This window comes from Uloborus diversus, chromosome 8, assembly GCF_026930045.1.
Source record: "Uloborus diversus isolate 005 chromosome 8, Udiv.v.3.1, whole genome shotgun sequence".
Taxonomy (NCBI): Eukaryota; Metazoa; Arthropoda; class Arachnida; order Araneae; family Uloboridae; genus Uloborus; species Uloborus diversus.
This window is the reverse complement of record NC_072738.1, coordinates 126,253,782-126,273,132: the sequence shown is the minus strand read 5'-3', so window position 1 is coordinate 126,273,132 and position 19,351 is coordinate 126,253,782. Positions and strand designations below refer to the sequence as shown.

Here is a 19,351-nt window from a genome sequence, read left to right as displayed (position 1 = left end):
AATTTGCCAGTCGACGTAGCTTATTGGTGCAGTCAAATAATCACTATCATCGCGATGTAGCGATGACGCAGTTTACCAAATGTTCATTTAGTTTTACCAGTAGTTAAAGCTTCGCTTAACTTTTTCTGGAGTTGACCCATTGTTCACTTGATGGTTGCCATTGGTTGAAACCTAGTTTACTTATTCAAGAAACGAATGGTCATGACATACCCAATGTTTACTTGGTGTTGCCATTGTTAAAAACTAGGGTTCTGGAGTCGAATGATGATTATATGTTTCTCTAATATAAACATTGCTTTTACGTCAGTGAGGGTTTAAATTTATTCCAACGAAGCGTTTGTTGGTTATATATGTATTTATATATGTATACATATAAAAAAATCAATCAAAAAGCAACAGTTCTATAACGGAATACATAATTCGAATCTTCGAGGACTGATCATTTAGTCATAAAATCAAGGGAAATAATCATTCGATAACCGATCATTCAAGAATCACTCGAAAATTCTGTACAACAGAGCTAGACTACCGTAAGTCATATCAAGTCATATCGCTACTTTGCGGGAGAGAGTGAATACACGGCTCAATGCGAAATAGGATTCTGCATGCACTAATAAACGGAAAGTCGAAATTTTTAGACTTAGTCTGGCTCTGAGGCACGGAATTAATCATTCGATTTTCAGAATATCTCCGTCATGTCCATTATCTGTATGGACAACGTTCCATGTTCATTTAAAACGAAGCTTTTGCTTTTCCCTAACTCTGCGTATTTAAGATTTACTTATCACTACAGTCGAACTCGCTTATAACGACCCTGATTTAACGAGAACCCGAATTTAGCGAGTAAATCAGAAACACGTGGTTGGCACAATGTTAAGTCTATGGGAGCATAACTCGCTTTTAACGAGCAAACCCCGCTTAAAGCGAGCAATATTTTTGTGATTCATTTCTATTGACTTCCAGTTCAGCTTATCCTTTTTTGGCAAACTTTCTTTAACATTCCAAAGTCAACCAAAGTTAGTAATTAATGATAAATCCTGAGAACAAGCGATGATAGCACTTTTTTTAATTTGAAAAGTAAAGAATCATTAAAAAATTATATCCATGTGTGTGTATATGTATATTCCTCAAAAACAATGTCATAAAAAGAGACATTCAGACAGTTCAAAGCAAAGTAACCAACTTATTTGCTACTGTATAGTGATCAAGAAAGAAGAAAAAAAGAAACTATGATGAACTTTTATTATTTTTTTCAGGAACTCTCTTTTTACGAGCACTCCGTTATAACGAGTAAAATCGCGGTCCATTTGCGTTCGTTATAAGCGAGTTCGACTGTACTTAATTTTTCTTCAAAATAATAAAAAACAAATAAAAGGAAGCAAAGGAACATAAATTTATTATCCAGAAACAAGCCGAGGAAATCCCACTTAACCCTTCCTCCCACGGTCAAAGCCAGCTGGCGCAATGTCAACCCTTCGAATGTCTGTTAATCTGAACTTGACAAGAACTTCCATCTACCTACAACGTGCCCGCAGCTTACAGGAAGCGCAGACGAGGGAACATATATCAGTCTCTCGAGCTGGTTCGGTCAGTTCCTTGCACATCGAAAAAGTAATCAGCCGTTCCGGGTAACCCGAACACACTGTAATTACCTCATCTGCATATTAAGAGGCATGAGGGGATGTTCGGTGAAAAGGCGTTTCGGCACCACGAAATAACGGAGAAGCAGAAAGAATGTTTTTGACATTTTATATCTGTTGAAATCCTTTATTAATGGTAGCTCATTTTTTAGACGAAAATTTTGAGGTATACTCATAATATTAGCCATTAATATGAGGTATACTCATAATAATAGCCAATGATCGATAGTAACGCTCCTGATGTCATCAACAATGAAACTCGCGCCACGGCATGATCATCTGATAATATAATTTGGTAATGTTTAACATGCAGGGAAAGGCTTTATTATTGTGACGTGGTTGAACTTGATTCGGTCACTTAACTGTTTTACTGGTAAGACTGTTATTTCAGAGGAATGAAGAAATGAAAAAGTGGTCAACAATGAACGCTACCTACTGAAGTTTAGGATTAATCCACTACAGCTAGGGGAAAATTTTAACTATCAAAATATCACCAAATAGGCAATTGCTTCGTTCAAATGTTGAAGTAATTTTCACCTGTCATATCTTGACGGGCGATTTTCTATGTTTTAAAATGTTTATCCACAGTTCAAATTCATGAATTAATAGTTTCACTGGACTTTTCAAAACAGTCCATTGTAAAATAATTTAGAAGGTCCATAGTTTGGTCGAATTTCATTTTTTGTAGGAAAATTTTAAGGAATTTTAAAATGTATATCAACAGTTCAAGTTCAAGGAGTAATAGTTTGACTGGACTTCAAAACAGTCCGTTATAAAGAAATTGAGACGGTAAACAGTTTGGTCGAATTCATAGTTGGTCATTAAAAAAAGGTTCGGACATTAATTCATATAAGAGATTTTAAAGAGAAAAAAGAAAAACATACTACGAAATGGGTCCTTCTGGTTGACCAATTGAATTTCAGATCATGGTTAAAAAATGCTCTTTTAGTAAGACAACCATTGAATGTCTAAAAATTTTCTCTTCACGAATCCAAACTTTTAGGAGACGAATGACTATCAGACACACATTTCTTTACCATTTTTTAGATATTTTTGACACATTTATGTAATCATTAAATTACACATTTATGTTTTTCCCCTGACCCGCGAGTTAATTTTTATAAACTTATTTTTTGCATCAAAATAGCGAACAGACAAATGAAAATATTTAAAAGTTAACGATTATAAATGAGAAAGCAGAAAAGAAGAAAGAAAGAAAGATGAGCAAAAGATAGCTGTCAAGTTTTTCTGTCAACAAGTTTTCGGTTCTTCTAAGTTAATACATAGTATCCTTTTTACCACGCATCCTGCAAGTGGCTTATTTACAGTAGTCACTTTTACTTAGTGACCCATCGGCTAGTGTTTAAAAAAAAGTTAATAACAAAGTATGACCCACTTTTAAAAAAGTTTTGCCAATGCCGATAAATGGTCTAAGACCTACACATGTTTAAATTATAAATATTTAATGAAGCTCTTAATACATTTCTTCTTTTTAAAGAAAAGAATATTTACGGTTTTCTGATAAATGCATCTGTTGATTCAATTTTTTAAAAAACAAGAAGTATTTAAAATTAAATAAAAACTTTAAGTACAATGAATATCGGATATAAAACGAAAAAACATTCGAAGAACAAAAAAAAAAAAAAAAGATAAGTCCCACACACATTACTAGCCCATCCATTTGTTTTAAGTAAACATAATTAAGGATCCCTTCTTACAGAAAACAAAAGCGTTACAATTACAGTGAAATAAAAACGAGAAAAGCATTTCGAATGTCCTTTTGAGCAGAACGGCTCCAGTGAAGGAGAGGGATTGGGGGAAAGAATAACGGACGATAAATACACGACAATCCCATCAACTATCCTCCTCACACAATGGACACTTAAAAAACGAAAAGAAAACTTGTTTGCGAAACAAAAGGTTTTCAGGAACAAATCGAATGCTTTAACTCTGTAAAATGTGAACAGCAAAACACTACATTGTTAACTGCTCCATTGAAAATTAAAGTTTCTTTTCCGCCTTCTTTTAAATCTTTTATTCAAAGATTAAAGTGCAGCATCGATATCTCCTGTTGACAGTAATCATTCGAAACCGTATAGTCTGAATAAACTGAAGTGCAATCAAAATAGAAGAAATCGAGAAAAAGAGAAAAAATTGTTAGTTTTCTTCTTTTTCTATGGTCAAAACAGGAAGTGTTCAAAGTTTGGGGGAGGGGATTAAGATTAGCGGTCGTCATTAGCCATGCGGTCACTAAATAGAAAATGGGGCGACTAAAAATATTGGATTTATTCACCACCTCGGATCCAATCGCGGTGTCTTGAACATTATTTATCGCAAAGTTTTTTTTTTTTTTTTTTTGGGGTGGGGGGGCAGGTACGCCAGAACTTCATCATTACTTTATCAAACTTCAAAAGTTAGACATCATTTAACGTTTTTTTCACCGCTATCAGCGAAAAATAAACAAACAAATCACATTTTTGCTATTACTATAAAAAAAAAAAAAAAGAGACGTACCGAGTACTCGATAACTACTCGGTACTCGGCCTACTCGGCCAATTTGCCGAGTACTCGGTACTCGGCCAAATTCTGATCAGATACTCGGCCAATACCGAGTAGTTGCAAAAAATTGAATATTGTCCAAGACAGATACTAAAATTTATAAAAAAAAAAAAGAGCAAGCATTATATTCTGCAATCATTTACAATTAAAATTTATAAGTCAAATTTAAATTTTGAGAATAATGAAGTTTGTAATGCTTCAATGGAATAAATCTTTATTTTAATGTCCCCAAAGTTAATAAAACTTGTTTATTAAAAATTATGCAAAAAAGGTAAGTATAGAAAATATGGAATTTTTATATTAAAAATGGATTTTTGCTACAAACAAAAATTAGTTATAAAAAATATAAAAATACCTTTGCTTAAAAAATTAAAGGAAATAAAACAACGTTAAAAGCACAGTGCAGGAACCAAGGCTGAGGAGTCGGAGTCGGAGTCGAAGAGTCGGAGTCGGATAGGTTTTGGGGTTAAGGAGTCGGAGTTGTTCAAAAACATGCCGACTCCGACTCCGACTCCAGGCTTCTTATTTTCTTTCCTTTTCACTGATTCTTCTTGCATTTTTTAAAAACTGACTACCAATTGGTTCGATTACATGTATAAAAAGATACTAATGTGATACAATTACAGCCGTTATGGCAATCAGCTAGCTTGAGTGCTTACCGAACTTTCTGTAGCCGTCCCCTAGTTTGCTTGCTTTTGAACTTAACTAATAGCAACTGTCAGCAAACGATTTTGTTGCCTAACATTTTCAATTAATCACTTTCAAATAAAAATAGAAATACAGTGTTTTGTTCGATCTCAGTTATAAAATAGTAAAAGAAATGTAACAAATTAGTAAGTCGAGGCCCGTAGCTAAGGTTAAAACGTTTAAGGGTGATCGGCAAATTCAAAAAAGTTATGCCGCGAAAGCACGAATCCAAAAGATCCGATGAAATAATCTCATGTTTTTTTTTTCTTTTTTAAGACTCTTTCTATAAGCTTGGTTCTCACTAAAAAGTATGGAACAAAATAAGTGTAAATGATTTCTTGATTACAACACTCAATAATAGCAGTTAATCTTAAAATCTTCATATTAAGGTTAATTTTAAAGCAGCCAATAAAATTTAAATTAAAAATTTAGCGAAGAAGAAATATAGGTATAGTAAAAGCTATTCGTATAAATTTGTATACCCCCGTATTTTGTGTAAAACTAGCTCCTGACGTATATGTGCCCTATTTTCGCTGAAATTTTATTGATGAAATATAATTTAAAATATATTCGCGAAAATTTTCAGAATTAAAATATTTATATTTTTTTATAAACTCTGAAATTAACTTGTGGTGTCATCTACCAGATGGGTGTCACCCGGGGCAACCACGCCCTCTCAAGAACTGGGATTTAGAAAAAAAGCTTTTTTCCTCTCAAGTTACAGCTTTCAAAAAGTGAAAGCACACCGTTTGATCAATATCAATTTGTTAAACATTAAAGGGGGGGGGGGGGGCAAATTACAGATAATCCTTTTCAAATTTTTTAAAAGGGATTTTTAAGTCATCTCACTTTTTAACTTGTAACTATTGGAAAATTTGATTTTTAAATTGAATTTCTAACGTTGTATGCGTCTTAGGTTTACAATAAAAAACAAAATGCGAAATTTTCATAAAAAGGAATTAATATTTAAATCTCTTTTTAGAGGTTTCTCCCCTTCCCCTGAAGGGAGAGAGGGAGTTGAAAAAATAAAATTAAAAATATAAAATAAATACGGAGTCGGAGTCGGAGTCGGGCGTTTCAAAATCCAGGAGTCGGAGTCGGGGTCGGAGTCGGCCATTTTCCTTCCGACTCCGCAGCCCTGGCAGGAACACTGCAGTTACGTGTTTTGGCGTTACAAAGAATTCCTTTTTCAATGCATAAAATGGGAGTTCGTGGATTTAAAGGCATCCGACAAAAGTCGGATTTTTTTTTCGAATGTCTTTACATTCTTTAGCTCACATGTTATGCACGGAAAAAGACGTTCCTTGTAACGGGGTGGGGGGGGGGGGTAGAAACACGTGTCTGCAGTGTTCCTGCCCATTTGTTTTATCTGCTTTTAAAAATTATTTATGTTTGGCGGACTAGAACTATAATTGATTGGTATACAGTGAAACCCCTCCTAACGGGCACCCCTCTTATGCGGACAGTTTTTAATTCCCCAGTTCCAATGCAAATAACATTATTAAACCCCTGTCCTGCGGACCTCTCTATTGCGGACAAAAAAAAAATTGTCCTGTTAGTGTCCGCATTAGAGGGACTTTATGTAATTTGTTTTAATTCCAACTTAATTAATCATACCTTTTATTTATTTTTAATTTTAAGAATAATTTTTTGGTAAAATTTTTGACACAAACAAAATTGTTTATATAATGCGTAATTAAACTTCAGCAGAAATTTAGTTTTAAAAACTATTACACGGACAAGGAGGTCTATACTACTATTCCAATAAGTTCAAAATTCATCACATGAGTGTCAGTGTTTCTTCTTAAAACATAATTGGTACTTGGTAACTCGGCCGAGTCGTGAAAGGCCGAGTACTCGGTACTCGGCCAAAGTGCTACTCGATACGTCTCTAAAAAAACTTAAAAAACCGTGTTTTTGAATTCTTTCCGCCGAGCGCGAATGCTTCTTAGTTTACTAAACAAAAAGTTTTATTTTTGTATTTATTTACTTATTATGATTTTGGACGCAATACAGTCACGGCAGGTTTTCACATGTTTATCTTTTTCAATTTCATACCCACAAACAAACACAATTTAAATTGCATCTAAGTTTAAAACTTTCTTGCTTCTTTTCAATTTTTATACATTAGACAGAATTCTGGCAACTTAAGAATAAAAAGGACACCTGAGCGAATTTCTTGCTTTATTTATTTATTATTTTTTTTTAAAAACCGTACTAGAATTGAGAAGTCTCTGCTATAGCAATCCAACTAGAAAAATTACATTTTTTATCCTTAAAATCTGCTGTAAGAGAAATCCACCAAATTCTAATTTAACAATCACTGATTACAGGAAGGACCATAACAACTACTGCTACTTCTACTAAATTTAGGAACAAAGGGCGCGTGATGAGTATCGATTTATCAGGAAAGCAAGCATTTAGTTATGCTTCAGTCAAACGTCAAAATTAACATTCGAAACATATGAACAAGTCGTTTTCTATTCTGATACACCATTTTCTTGAGAAAATCGATACAGACTTTGATCTCTGAGAGGAAATAAATTTATTTTCAAGTTAATGATTTCGAAAGTAAGAGTTATACATATCAAGTTAAAACAGTGAATTATCAGCGAGTTAATCAGAAAAAGTAAAATGTATTTTCGCAGCAAGAAACAAAAACCAATCCCCCCCGCCTCCAATATATATATATATATATATATATATATATACTAGCTGACCCAGCCACGCGTTGCTGTGGCGAAGTAGTTGGATTAAAATATTCTTTTACTCAATATTTTGATACTCGATTTTTCCTCCAATTGCGACATCTGGTTGCAGTCGATGGCAGACATTTAAAAAATATTGTTGCGAAATTTTATTTATTAAAAGCATTTTTCGAAAAACTATGAAGTAATTTTCTGTCTTTCTTTGATACTCTCTTACATCTGCTGCGCCATCTTGGAAAATTCTTGAACTAATTTTTGGAACTTTGGGGGACGAAACTTATGGCCCACCACATGAATATTCTGCAATTTTTTTTTTTTTTTTTTTGTTTTAAATTAACAATTTTATTGTTATGAATTTTCGAAAACAGTCCGTCTTTTTCAGGACACCTTGTAGTTGCCCATGAGAGAAACATGTATGTCTAAAGTCCAAACCGAAAGTAGACATTCTTTGGTCTTGAGATCTATTTATGGTCTTTTCAAAAGCTAAACAAATCGGGAATTGAAGCTTTCCAAATGTGTTTGAAAATTATGACGCCTATTAATCGCTTACGTGGCAACACAAACATTTCTCCTTTAAACTTTTCCGTCAAAATTGTAAAAATTTTGATGAAGAAACGTGAACCGTTGCATAATCTAGGTGAGTTTAAACTGAAAAAGAATAATTAGTGAACGAATTTTCAACCGAAAATCGTCTAGTGGCATTCCTGGTATATCTAGAAACTTTAAAAATTCAGTTGGAAAGTTTACGGCTTTGTTTTCATCGACAACTGTATAGCCTTCTTCAGCATCAACGATCAGCACAATCTGACTATGATTTTTTTCCAGCTGTCAGTAATGGCTCATTATTCATAATAATTCTAGCAAAGACAGCGTCATTGCACTGTTTTATCTCGTTGCGAATCAGTGTCAACTAAGTAGGTGACCATCCGATCAGGTAATATCACACCATAATGACTAAACAACAAATTTGAAATTGAAATGCATAAATCGTCAATCAACACTAAAGCTTCATTATACATCTTTGGTGTAAAATCTAAACTTGGCCATCGGTGTGTTTGTCTAACTCTTTGGAGTTTATCTTCAAGCATAAAATGTACATAGTTTCCCCATAGAAACGATGATTGTGTTGGATATTATGTTGTGAAAATTATCTTAAACAAATGACGAATACTGTTTCTCGTTATGCAAAACCTGCATTAGAAAATGCAACTCCCAATGATTGTGTGCTACCAATAATTACTATTCGCGAAATGCATCGTGATATGTATTAAACACTCGACAATTAACGGTCCGCAAATATTCCCGTCTTTTAGGAAATGTTTAACGAAAACAAATGCAAAAACAACATTTACTTTGTTTTGGATGCACAGTTTTGTTTTGGATGGAGTTTTGGTCCCAATGTCTTGGCTTTAATTTTTAATTATGCCCGAGATTGATGAGTGTTGTGTTCTTAGTTTGCGTGGCTTCCATGATTTTTTTGATTTTGTTCAACACTGTAATAACAATTAAGAAACGTCCTGAAAAATAATGGGCAGCGAATACGCCCAATTTCTGCCAGTAATATATCTTAGAAAAAATATAGGAGCGTATCCCACTAAAAGTCAGAAACCTTCCTAATATTATCCTGAAGTCTTTCTGGAGAATTTTGAAACCTCTCCAATTCGAGACAATCATTTCTCTGAAACCTTTAGAGAGAACCGAAGTAAGATTAAAAATAATAGCTTGGCACATTTTTCGACTCACCAAGAAATTACCAAAAGCATTATCGCAGCCATAGCCACTGTTAAGAAGGACTTTCAAGCACGCACAAAGAACTCTACTTGCTTGGGAAACTACTACTCTACTTGCTCTTGGAAAGTTACGGAATCCAGAGACTCCCTTCCTCCCATTGGAAATTATGTCAATCTGAACGGACCACGACTACGGTAATGAAGTCAGTTCATCACTAAAATTTATTAACCTTCGTGAAATTATCCTGAAATCTTGGAAATATTCAGTACTATCCCAGGCTAATAGCCAGTCGTGTCGCCGGACCTTCAGAAAAAGATTGGGTAAGTATTATAGAATGCTTGACACCTCTTTACTTTTCTAAGAGCGCTCCATAAGTATTACCGCAAGCATGACAAAAGGTACGACAGACGTGCAAGCAAGTATCATGGTATAATTCGTCTACGATTTCTGGAAAGGTACGGAATTCAGAGGCTCATTCACTCTGATTGAGAGTTTGGACAATGTAGACTCAGCATAATCGAACTGAAACCGATACACTTAATAAATACGCTCAGTTAATCTTTAAACTGGAAATTAAAAATATTTTTCGCAACGGGAAGAAATCTGCATTTATGACGTTTGTAGCAATTCAAGAAACTTTTTGAAGCAGATACTTGATATCCAAATGAAATTGCTGCGGACCTGCGAAATCCCAACATCTTCCACTGAAATAATCAGTGACATTTCGGATTTGCTTATAGTGCATGTAAAATAGCGATGAACATGGGTAAATAATTTTATTTCTGAGAATTGAGCCAAACACGTTAAGTTTTTGACAATGTAAAAAAAAAAAATAAATAAAAAAAACATTCAAGGTCGTTTTTAATGATCCAAGTGCTCTCCATAGAAAATATCTTCGGTAAAATATACTCGTTGATCCTTTTCAAGATGTACTGCAAGATGCTGTACAGATGAGTCTCTTTCGCATATGGAGAAGTCAGATAGCTTCGCTGCTGTTTTTATGTCCACTCATCGCTTATCATGTTTTTTCGGTAATTTTGTCAATATCTCTTACCTCAAATGCAACATAATAAGGACCTTTAATCACGTATTTGACAAAGTATTTTATAGATTTCACAGAAACGCAAAACTTGACATTTATATGAGCTTCATACGTTTTTAAAAGCAGTGGTGATTATGGAACTACCCGCTGTTTATCAATTTGAACTTGATTCGTAGAATTTGACATTTAGGTTGAAAAGTGTGGCCTCTATACTCCTCCTTTCTACGGCGATATTGTCGATAATCATCAATATTCGTACCATAGTATCATTTGTAAATTTTAATTCAATTAAGAGTAAAAATGTTGAGAATAAATGAACTTACAGCGCCATCTAGTTCGAATTTACAGAACCAAACAATCAATACACATTATTAATATATAATAAACGTTTTATTTGCAATAAAAAATTATAAAAACCATCCTATCTTTTAAGTTGGACCAAATTACAGATACGTATAAAATTTGATAAAAATCGGTTCAGTAGTTTCGGAGTTTACCCCGAACAAACATCGTGACACGAGATTTTTATATATATAGATATATATATATATATATATAAATTTAAAGCTAGTAGTTCTTGTTTCACATGTTATGCTTTTTCATCGTTCGCTTTCTACTTCTTTGTTGATACAGTGGATGCCGGTTAATTGAATCAGCCGCTTTATGGAATCAAAACTGTTTAGAACAAACGTGATTCATATAAGCGGCGGCCACTGTATTCAGTTCTAGTCTGCCACGGGAAGGTAAAAGCGCAGTATTTGCATTTTTTTTTTTTTTTTTTGAGCAATCACGATTGTTTACTGCTTTTATTTGACTGTTTTGAGGTCCTATGATTTTATTTTCCCGCCAGCACCCTCTGCAGCACCACCGTCGACCGGCCGCCTCACGATGCTGTTCCTATAGCGAAAACCGTCTCCAGGTTGCATCCATGTCCTACACTTACACGCATACATACACGCACGTACACACACATACACACACACACACCTACACACATACACAAACACATACAGACACCTACACATACACACACATCTACACACAACTACCCACACACTCATGCCTGCACCCAGACACAAACACACACGCCTACACACACACACATCCCCCCCACACACAAACACTCATACACACCTACACATACACACACATCTACACACAACTACCCACACACTCATGCCTGCACGCAGACACAAACACACACGCCTACACACACACACATTCCCCCCCACACACAAACACTCATACACACCTACTCACACACTCATACCTGCACACAGACACAAACACACATGCCTACACACATACACATACCCCCTACACACAAACACACATACCCCACATACACTAACACATACACACACATACATACGCCTGCACACACATACACAAACACATACACACGCATACATACAGACACCTACACATACACCTACACACAACTACCCACACACTCATACCTGCACACGGACATAAACACACATGCCTACACACAGATACACATACCCCCCTACACACAAACACACATACACCTCTCCCACACACATAAACACATACGCCTACACACACACACACACACACACACACACACTCGTGATTGCGAAAAACATAATTTGATTTCAAGAGGTGAAAATTCAAATTATTTTTTTTCTTTGCATTTTTTTTCCATTCATTGTATTAAAGCTTTATTGTAGGATAGACTGGAGCAAGTTGACGAACTTTTTTAATCCTATCAAGTTACACTGGTTTGAAAATGACTTCAGATAATAATCCGAATTAGACGTCATTTGTTGCGTAAAATATGGGCAAGTCACTATTAATAATATTAGAAATTTTCTCCACCGTTATAGGTTGTATAAGAAAATAATTAATTATGAAACAAATTACTTAACACTGCGGAAAAAAAACTTTTTCTCTGCTACACGTTTAGCTTGGCAGCTTTAACTGAAAACACACTCACAGTAGTGAGGCAGCTACGCGGTCACGTGACTGTTCACTCATGAGTGTCACACCAAAAGCAATAAAATGATTTAGCATTCGCATGCTGTTTGACCACGGATTGTATGTAATTTGGCAGTCTGCCAAGTAAAGACGATTTCATCTGAATGAATCTAGCAGGGTAGAAGGGAAAATAACAATGGGATTTCGATGCACGTGTTGTATAATGTCACTAGTACCTTATTCATTTATAGTATTCTCAAAAATAAAATAAGGGGAAACAAAAATAGTTACCATGGGAACAACAAAAATAAAATAAAATATTTTCATTTCGTTCAGAAACGTAAAAGCAAAATGGTAAGCTCAAAACTTTGTTGTGAATAAATAAATCAATTAAGTTTTGCTGTGAGAATATAGATCGAATATACTTCAGATTTAAAAAATGTTGCTGTGAGCAAATTTTTATTTTTACAAAACTAAGGCTTAATAATAGAGAGACAAAAGTGTACATATGAAACAAACCAACTAATATCCATATAAACCAATAGATACGTCCATTTCCGCCTAGAAACCGGATGTTAGGCTTTCCATGTAATCGATGGTCAGACAGTTCTTAGTCCTCCTCTCCTCTACAAGCTTGCTTACTTGGTTTCCGCTGAAAATAAAGCACGAAAAAAACGTCCTATTTCAGCATTTCCCCATTAGTATCGAAAGCAAAACGTGTTTCCTCCAATGTCACAGAAACTCTTTTTTACAGATACTACGCTTTACCTTCCCACGGCAATACAGCCATAAATACATAACATTTTTCCGGTACAGTGTATATTTTCGCTGTTTGTTTTGTGAATCAAAACAGTCAAGGTTTTGAGAAAAACAAATTTTTACCTCTCTTTTTTTTTGGGGGGGGGGGGGAATCGCGATTTTCCTTTCCCATAAAGCGAACTACAAATACCTCGAAGGTTTTAGCCATTCCTTTGGGACTTCGAGTTATGGTGAGTTGACTGTATCTCAATAACGGGAGCAAAAGGGCAAATAATTTTTTAGTCTGAAAAATGTTTCAATATGCTCTTTCCATTGCTACCTATTCGACCTTTTTTCATTTCTAGAAAATCGCCCGTCAAGGCATAACGGCTGAGAATTGCTTCTACATTTGAACGAAGCAATTGCCTGTTTGATAATATTTTGATTATTGAAATTTCAACATTTACTCCAGTGGATGAACCCTAAACTCCAGTAGATAGCGCTCACTGTTGACCGCTTTTTCGTTGCTTCATTCCCCTGAAATGACAGTTTTACCAGTAAAACAGTTTAGTTACCGGATCCAGTTCAGCCTCGTCAAAATAAAGCATCTCCTTGCATGTCAAACATTACCAAAAATATCATCAGTCAAATTATCATACCGTGGAGCGAGTTTCGTTGTTGATGACGTCAGGAGCGTTACTCGATCATTGGCGAAAATCAGTGGCGGCGATCCCCCCCCCTCCCCCCCCCCCACACACTTTTTATGATTCATTCACTTTTTTTCCAATTTAGAAACCAAAACTAGAAATTATAAAAAAAAAGCAGAAATGTCAAAATTTTTATAACATAAATGTAAGTCTAATTCATGTTTACGTGTTTCTTCGGGGAAAGTTATCGTGTACAAAATTCATCAAAACCTTAATCAAAACGCGAGTTAAGTTGTTCGATTTACATCAATTACCACCCACTTGCTCTCAAAACAGCCCTACAAAATTTTGTACTCCCCCCCCCCCTCTTTTTTTTTTTTTTTTTTTTTGTTGCCACTGAAAGTCCTATGACTTTTAATTATCGTTTTTTCCTTTTTGCCCTCCCCCTCACCCATTTTTAGTCCCAATCGCCACCTATAGCTATTATAGAATACATGAGGATTACATTATTCGTCCGGTTTTCCAGACACTGCTGTTACCTTTGAGGTCTGTTCCCATCATATTCCAGCATCGTGGCAGCTGCAGGGTCTTGAAGACGGCTGTCAGCTTCCGATCCAGCTGGCAACGGTCCTCGGGGGCGAGGGGCCCGCGGTCGGCGAGCTCCTTCAGGGGCTCCGGTCGATCGGGGCACCCCAGCAGGAACAGCGCCATCTGATGGGCAGAGTCGCTCGCATACTGGAATCGGGTGGAGGCGAGTCTCGTCGTCCCAAGACCGACGTATGCAGAGAGCTCGACTTCCTCAGCAGACGAGTGACCTGATGAAAAAGAAAAAAACATTTCAATACACATGGCGTCTTCAAAAAGTCAATTTAATCACAGTGATAATGGGGTTGTTTCCTTCAGTCAAAAGTAGTACTTTTTGTCACTGAAATTGATAGAATAAGAAGAAAAAAAATAATAACATGGACTCAGAAAATACTTTCATTTTCCAAACAGTTATTTTTTAATTAATTTTTTAAAATGGCCGATTCTTTAAACAAGGCGTGGTCTTTATGACGTCACTAATGATGCAGTATGGCGCATCTTTCTACCGCATTTCCACGTTATGATAATCGAGAAGCAAATTACAATTGCGCTCTACGCTTGCTACCTACGATATCGTTGCCAATACACGTGAATAAAAATGCGAATTAAATATTTTGGACCGTGAATGGCAACACTGAATGGCATTTCATCATTTGTGATGTCATCGGCAGAAACGTTGAACGATGAAAGAGCACCGATTTAAGTAATTTTTAAAAATATTAAGCTTGCAGAAATTATTTAAAAAATGGTTAGATTCTATGTTTTTAAACATGCTATTTCAGAAAAAAATAATTTTAAAATTTTGAAAACGATCCCATTGGATGCCTCACTTGCTAAATCTACTAACTCATAGAACAGAAAGTAGAGAATAGTGATGAAGAAGATGGTGTTATATCCATAGGAGTAAATGGGCCCCCATGTTACATTTTCTGCCATCACATGGTAAGAAAAGTGTTGAACCAAAACTTTAATATAAATTCACATATTAAACATTGATAAAGCACTATTCAAGCAGAAATGAGGATTTTTTTAAAGTGGAGTTAATCGATTTGGCAATTGAGGCATCCAATTAAAATTACTCTATTCTTATATAACTTAAAAACGTAAATAAACGTTAGCTTTATTGCACTCTTTTTTTATTTATTTATTTATTTTTCAAGTTTCTTACAGCTTTTCCAAATTTACTACAACCAATTTTTTTTTCCAATATCACATTCAGCAACACAACCGGATTTCGCTCAACTCGGTCAGCCATTCAGATGTACATACTGAAAAATAAAAGGACAGTTTTGCAGGCCATATTTTGTATTTTTCTCAAACGAAATTTGGAACTTCATTCTGTTGAATTCAAAATGCTATTTTTACTGTGCACAGTAGTTTATGTACCTTGACTTAATTTATGGGTTATTTTGTTACTATTTTCATTAATTCGCTCAACCTGATGAGATCCTCTATTATTCAGGACTAATGATGTTTTACTGAAAAGGAAACAGATATAATATATCTATTTACTTTTCAGTAAAACGGTATCGAAGGAACCACTAAGGTATAACTGAAAAACAACAATAAAAAAAATTTAAAAAACTGTCATGACATTTTTTAAAAATTTTATTTGTTTATTCATTTTTAATGAAAGGTTATTCCATTTCCGTACTCAAAGCCCTGCAAATTTGCTGACGCATATTTTAAAATGTTACAAAGTTTGAAATACTCAAATATGTGTTTAAAAGTTTCTTTTTGCTTTATTTATTTATTTATTTATTTATTTTTATTTTTTAAAATTTATTTATTTATTTATTTTATTTATTTATTTATTTTTTATAAAATTAGTACAAAGTACACAGAGATTTTTTTTTTTAAGTTAAACATAAAATGTTCACACAGTACATAGTTTTCAAAAAATACGAAAAGGTGCGGGGAAAGTGCTTATTGATACGATTAATTTGACACCCGGTTAATCAACGTCTGGATAATCGGCTCTCTCCTGCATATTCCTCAGCATTCTTCTTCACTTTTTCCTTCATCATAACCGGTTAAAAATAGAAACAAATACTTTGCATGAATTAGCCTGATTAAAATGCGTTGATATATTACAGCTTCCATTAAGTGGGCGATACTGCGTTTAATAAAACGCATGGCAATGAAATTGCCCTTTTTGGAAAGCAAGGCAAATTTGTTCCACGAAGAAGAGGAATTCAAATATTTATTGCCACCATTTGCGGAAAAACACTATCTTGCTCATTTATTGCTCTCATTACCATTTTAATTGCGCCAAACAAAGAGAAACAATGATGCGAGATTCCCGCCAAAAAGCACATTTTGCACGATGTGGTATGGTGATGAGCACCAATTCGGAGGTTAATTATAGACCGTGGAGAATTATTTCTTCCTGCAGCAGAAAGGTTAATTGCATCATTATCACTAAGTATCTAGACATCAAACTTTTCCTTGATATAGCTGCTTCAAAAAGGGTAATGGATCTCGAGAAAAGAATGTATAATATGTAAGAGTCTAAGAAAGCATTAATCAAATGAAATTGAAACATTTAACAGCAAAGAAAAACTAATAATCACAAGGCGGTTTTCAGCTGTGCGCAAAAAATCTGAGTTTTGATGAAAACGTAAGGGGGGGGGGATGAAAAGCTTGACATCAAAAAAAAACAGTTCCTTAAGATGACATCAAAACGAATATTTGAAGCATTACAAATTTTCTAACAATTTATTTTAGAATAAGTAATTATTTATATATAAAAAAAGAAAGAAAAAAGAAATGGGGTCGTTCCCGAAATTTCAAAAACATTTTTTTCTGAAAGAACATGCTAAAAAACAAAGGATTTGACCACTTTTTAAATAATTTGACTAAGTCTAATATTTTTAGCAATTATTTTAATCGATGTAAAGATTCAAATTCATTTTTTACGCTTCTGCACACGACAGAGTGATGAAATGCCATTCACTGATGTCATTAGCGCAGAGTGCAATATTTAATTCGCTTCTTTACTCACATGTTATGGTAACGATATGGTTCATAGCAAGCGCAGAGAGCAATATTTAGTTCACTTCTGAATTATCATAACCTGAAAACGCGGTAGACAGCAACCGTAAACATTCAGCACGCAAGTGAAATGCGCGCCAAAGTTCATCATTAGTGACGTCATAAAGACAAAACCTTATTTTCAAAATCGGACGTTTAAAAAATCAATTAAAAATTAAACGTTTTGAAAATAAAAGATTTTCCTCGCTCCATGTTTTTTTTTTTTTTTTTTTTACTCATTCTATTAACTTTAGTGACTATAAGTAGTATTTTTGAATGATGGAAACAACACCATTGCTTTTTTTTTTTTGAACAATCAGGAACAGCTTATTGTTTTCACTTGATCGTTAAATGACGTCCACATCCTTTGGTTTTTATTTTCCTATGCAAAAATGCAGGCGTCCGTGTGCCTTTTAATCGAATTATTGATAATACGACCTTCTTTACTTAACACAATCCTTTTGACGCGAAAACAGTATCCAGCACACAAGTCCCTGGCATTTATTTGAATTTTGACGTCACGAAATCAAATTATTGTTGCGATAAAAGCCGTTAGTAGAAACAAGAAACATAACGAGTAGGGTCCTATCGCAATGCGTGATTGCGAAAAACATAATTTGAATTCAAGATCTCAAATTTTTTTTTTGTTTCTTAGAATGGTACCGCTTTGATTTTCAAGAACCGCAAAAAGATAAATTGTAAGTTTCGCAAATCATTTAGTATATAAAACAGGAGCTATCCAACGTCGTTTAGCAAATAAACACATTACTGAATACACTCGTTTCGGGGTTCCCAGGAACCCCCTTTTCAATGCAAAGTTGTGAGCTAAGGGATGTATTTTATTTGTGATAAACAACGTTGGATATTTCCTGTTATTTCTCAGCACAATTGTATTTATTTATTTCGCTTTTGTATTGAGTTGAAAATGGTGGAAAAATGTTTTCAAGAAAAAGATTTTTTAATTAATTAAATGAAAGAACAACACTTTTACATGTTTATCGTACTAACAAGTGCTATACATTAGATTAGAAGCCAATAACAGAATTGAAAAAGTTCGCGCTCACTTACACCACTTCGTAGTCGAATCTATTTTTAATTTTTCACTCTTTATTTATTCATTTATTTATTTTCTGAAATTCTGGAAGCCATTCGGAGAGTCACGCTTCCAAAGTTCTACTGTATTAAATAAATAATATCTAACAAAAATTTCGTATTAAAAAAAAAAAAACTCTTAGCTACGGATGAATTGAGGGTAAAATTATTTTGCTCATATAGCGACAGAACTTAAATATATTTCAAATATTTCGTTGTTGACAGCACATGCTATAAATAACAAATGTCATATTTTTCAAGAGGTAAAATGAAAACATAATCGTACTAGGCAAATTAGTTGGTGGTCAAGATTCAAAAAAGTAATATAGTCTTCTTTATCTTTCTTAATTAATAATTTAGATCAAATTTTGTCTGGATATCTGGATCTCTGTGACGCACATAGCGCCTAAACCGTTCGGCCGATTTTCATGAAATTTGGCAGAGAATTAGTTTGTAACATGAGAGTGCGCACCCCGAAGCAATTTTTTGAAAATTCCATTTTTTTTTCTATTTCAATTTTAAAAACATTTTGTTGAACAAATTATCATAACATGGACGAGCAAATTACCATAACGTGGACGATGAGCAAATTACCATAACGTGGACGATGAGCAAATTACCATAACGTAGACGAGCTAATTACCATAACAAGGGCAAGCAAATTAACATCGCAAATTGGCAAGAAATGCATTATCCAATATTTGTAAATATACAGACGAACCAAATGACCCTTTAATTTTCTTTTTATAACGGCAGATTCTATAATTAATATTATAAAATAAATATATATCGTCGCCTCAGAGCAACAGTGAGATATCTTAGTGTTATTTCTGGAATTAGATATCTTACTGCTGTTCTGGGAAGACGATATACAATATTATATAATATAATTGATATAATTAACATTTTCTATAATTAACGGCGAAGTCGTTTGGGTACCGCTAGTTA

At 34.3% G+C, this 19,351-nt stretch overlaps 1 protein-coding gene across 1 annotated transcript in view; it reads right to left on the bottom strand.

Moving 5' to 3' along the window:
- Positions 1-19,351, bottom strand: part of LOC129228586 (A-kinase anchor protein 13-like) — a gene marked incomplete at its 5' end in the record, with an annotated part of 173,203 nt that overhangs the window by 19,156 nt on the left and 134,696 nt on the right. The window contains 1 exon segment of the mRNA XM_054863269.1: positions 14,233-14,508. Within this exon segment, the coding sequence (XP_054719244.1) occupies positions 14,233-14,508 (276 nt within the window).